Source organism: Branchiostoma belcheri, unplaced genomic scaffold, assembly GCF_001625305.1.
Source record: "Branchiostoma belcheri isolate BF01 breed outbred unplaced genomic scaffold, Haploidv18h27 scaffold82, whole genome shotgun sequence".
Classification (NCBI taxonomy): Eukaryota; Metazoa; Chordata; class Leptocardii; order Amphioxiformes; family Branchiostomatidae; genus Branchiostoma; species Branchiostoma belcheri.
The window spans coordinates 275,655-277,036 of NW_017804487.1; the positions used below are offsets into that span (position 1 = coordinate 275,655).

At 47.9% G+C, this 1,382-nt stretch overlaps 1 protein-coding gene across 1 annotated transcript in view; it reads right to left on the reverse strand.

The window, feature by feature from the left end:
* Positions 1-1,382, reverse strand: part of LOC109486629 — a 24,531-nt gene that overhangs the window by 4,409 nt on the left and 18,740 nt on the right. Inside the window, exons 11-13 of the mRNA XM_019790487.1 lie at positions 1,238-1,364; positions 834-897; positions 396-586 (exon numbers count right to left, since the gene is read on the reverse strand). Coding sequence (XP_019646046.1) covers positions 396-586; positions 834-897; positions 1,238-1,364 — 382 coding nt within the window. The remainder of the gene's footprint in view (positions 1-395; positions 587-833; positions 898-1,237; positions 1,365-1,382) is intronic.

Genomic DNA, 1,382 nt, shown 5'->3' on the forward strand with positions numbered 1-1,382 from the left:
GGGAGGAGGAAGGGAAAGAGTGGGAGGAGGAGAGGGAGAAAGAAAAGAAGAAGAAGAAGAAAAGGAGGAGAAAAAGATGAGTGGGAGAAGGAGAGGGAAGGGGAAGAAGAAAGGAGGAAAGAAGAGAAGAAGAGGAGGAGGAAGAAAAGACAAAGTGTGGGAGAAGGAGGAGAAAGAAGAGGAGAAGGAAAAGGGAAGATTGGGAGGAGGAAGGGGAAGAGGAGGAGGAGAAGGAGAAAGAAGAGGAGAAGAAGAAGAAGAAAATGAGGAGGAAAAGAGGAAGAGCTGGAGGACGAAGGGGAAGAGGAGGGGGAGGAAGGGGAAGAGGAGGGGGAGGGGAGGAGAAGGAAGGGGAAGAAGAGGCCAAAGCAACAGACTTCCTTCAGCTTTCTTACCATCACATTCGGTCACGTTACAGTAGTCCCACCTCAGTGTCGGGTCCGTGGTGTAGCACCAGGGCCGGTCCTTGTTGTCAGGGTTACGGCAGAAGTTTTCCTCCAGCCCCGCACCAGAATGAGCCTGCGGTGTGTGGGGATGGCTGTGGGGGGACTGGGAGTCCCATCTCTGACACAAACGGTCTCCTGCCCTGTGGAATCGGATGCAATATGATAAATGCTGCATCTTATCATGTTAAACCTGAAACAATTAGTCAAAACGTATTTTTCACAAACTTGCGGTTCTGAAACAGTCAAGCCTGGTAAGGAAATCAAAGGTATAATTCCTTAAATGACAATGTTGAAGATATTGATTGAAGATTATGTGAAATAACGGAGCTTGAGGTGCAATGGTCTAGTCAACTGTCTCGCCACCAATCGTTCAAGTGCCAATCGTACCTTTTTACGTTCCCTGCGTAGCTCCTGCCCTTATCGTAAGTGAAGAAGCAGCTTGTTGGTACGGCTAAAAAGGGAAACAGATAGATCCATTTAATGAAATTTGCACCCCCTCCATTCTCCATACACACACACACGCACATACTGTCATACACACACACGCACCACACACACACTAGTTGAAACTATATGTGACATGTCATTGTGTATAAACACTTCTTCCCGATCAGAAAAACTATCAACCATATCAAAATTCGTGACCCTAGCACGTCCAGATCACTAGTACAAGCTATCAAATTCATGTTTTTTTTAGTTATTGTGCTAACTAAAACCACACACAGGCACATGCAACCTCTCCTCTCCCAAGGCATAACCTTCTGGCGGAGGTAATAAAGAGCTGATCATACCATCACAGGGGAAGACCTTGTCGCAGTACATCCACCTGATGAGGGGGTTGTCAATGTAGCACCACGGCCTGTCCTTCCCGTCCGGGTTCCTACAGTAGTTCCGCTCCAGCCCTGCTGACGGGTAGGCCTCAGGAGTGTGGTTATG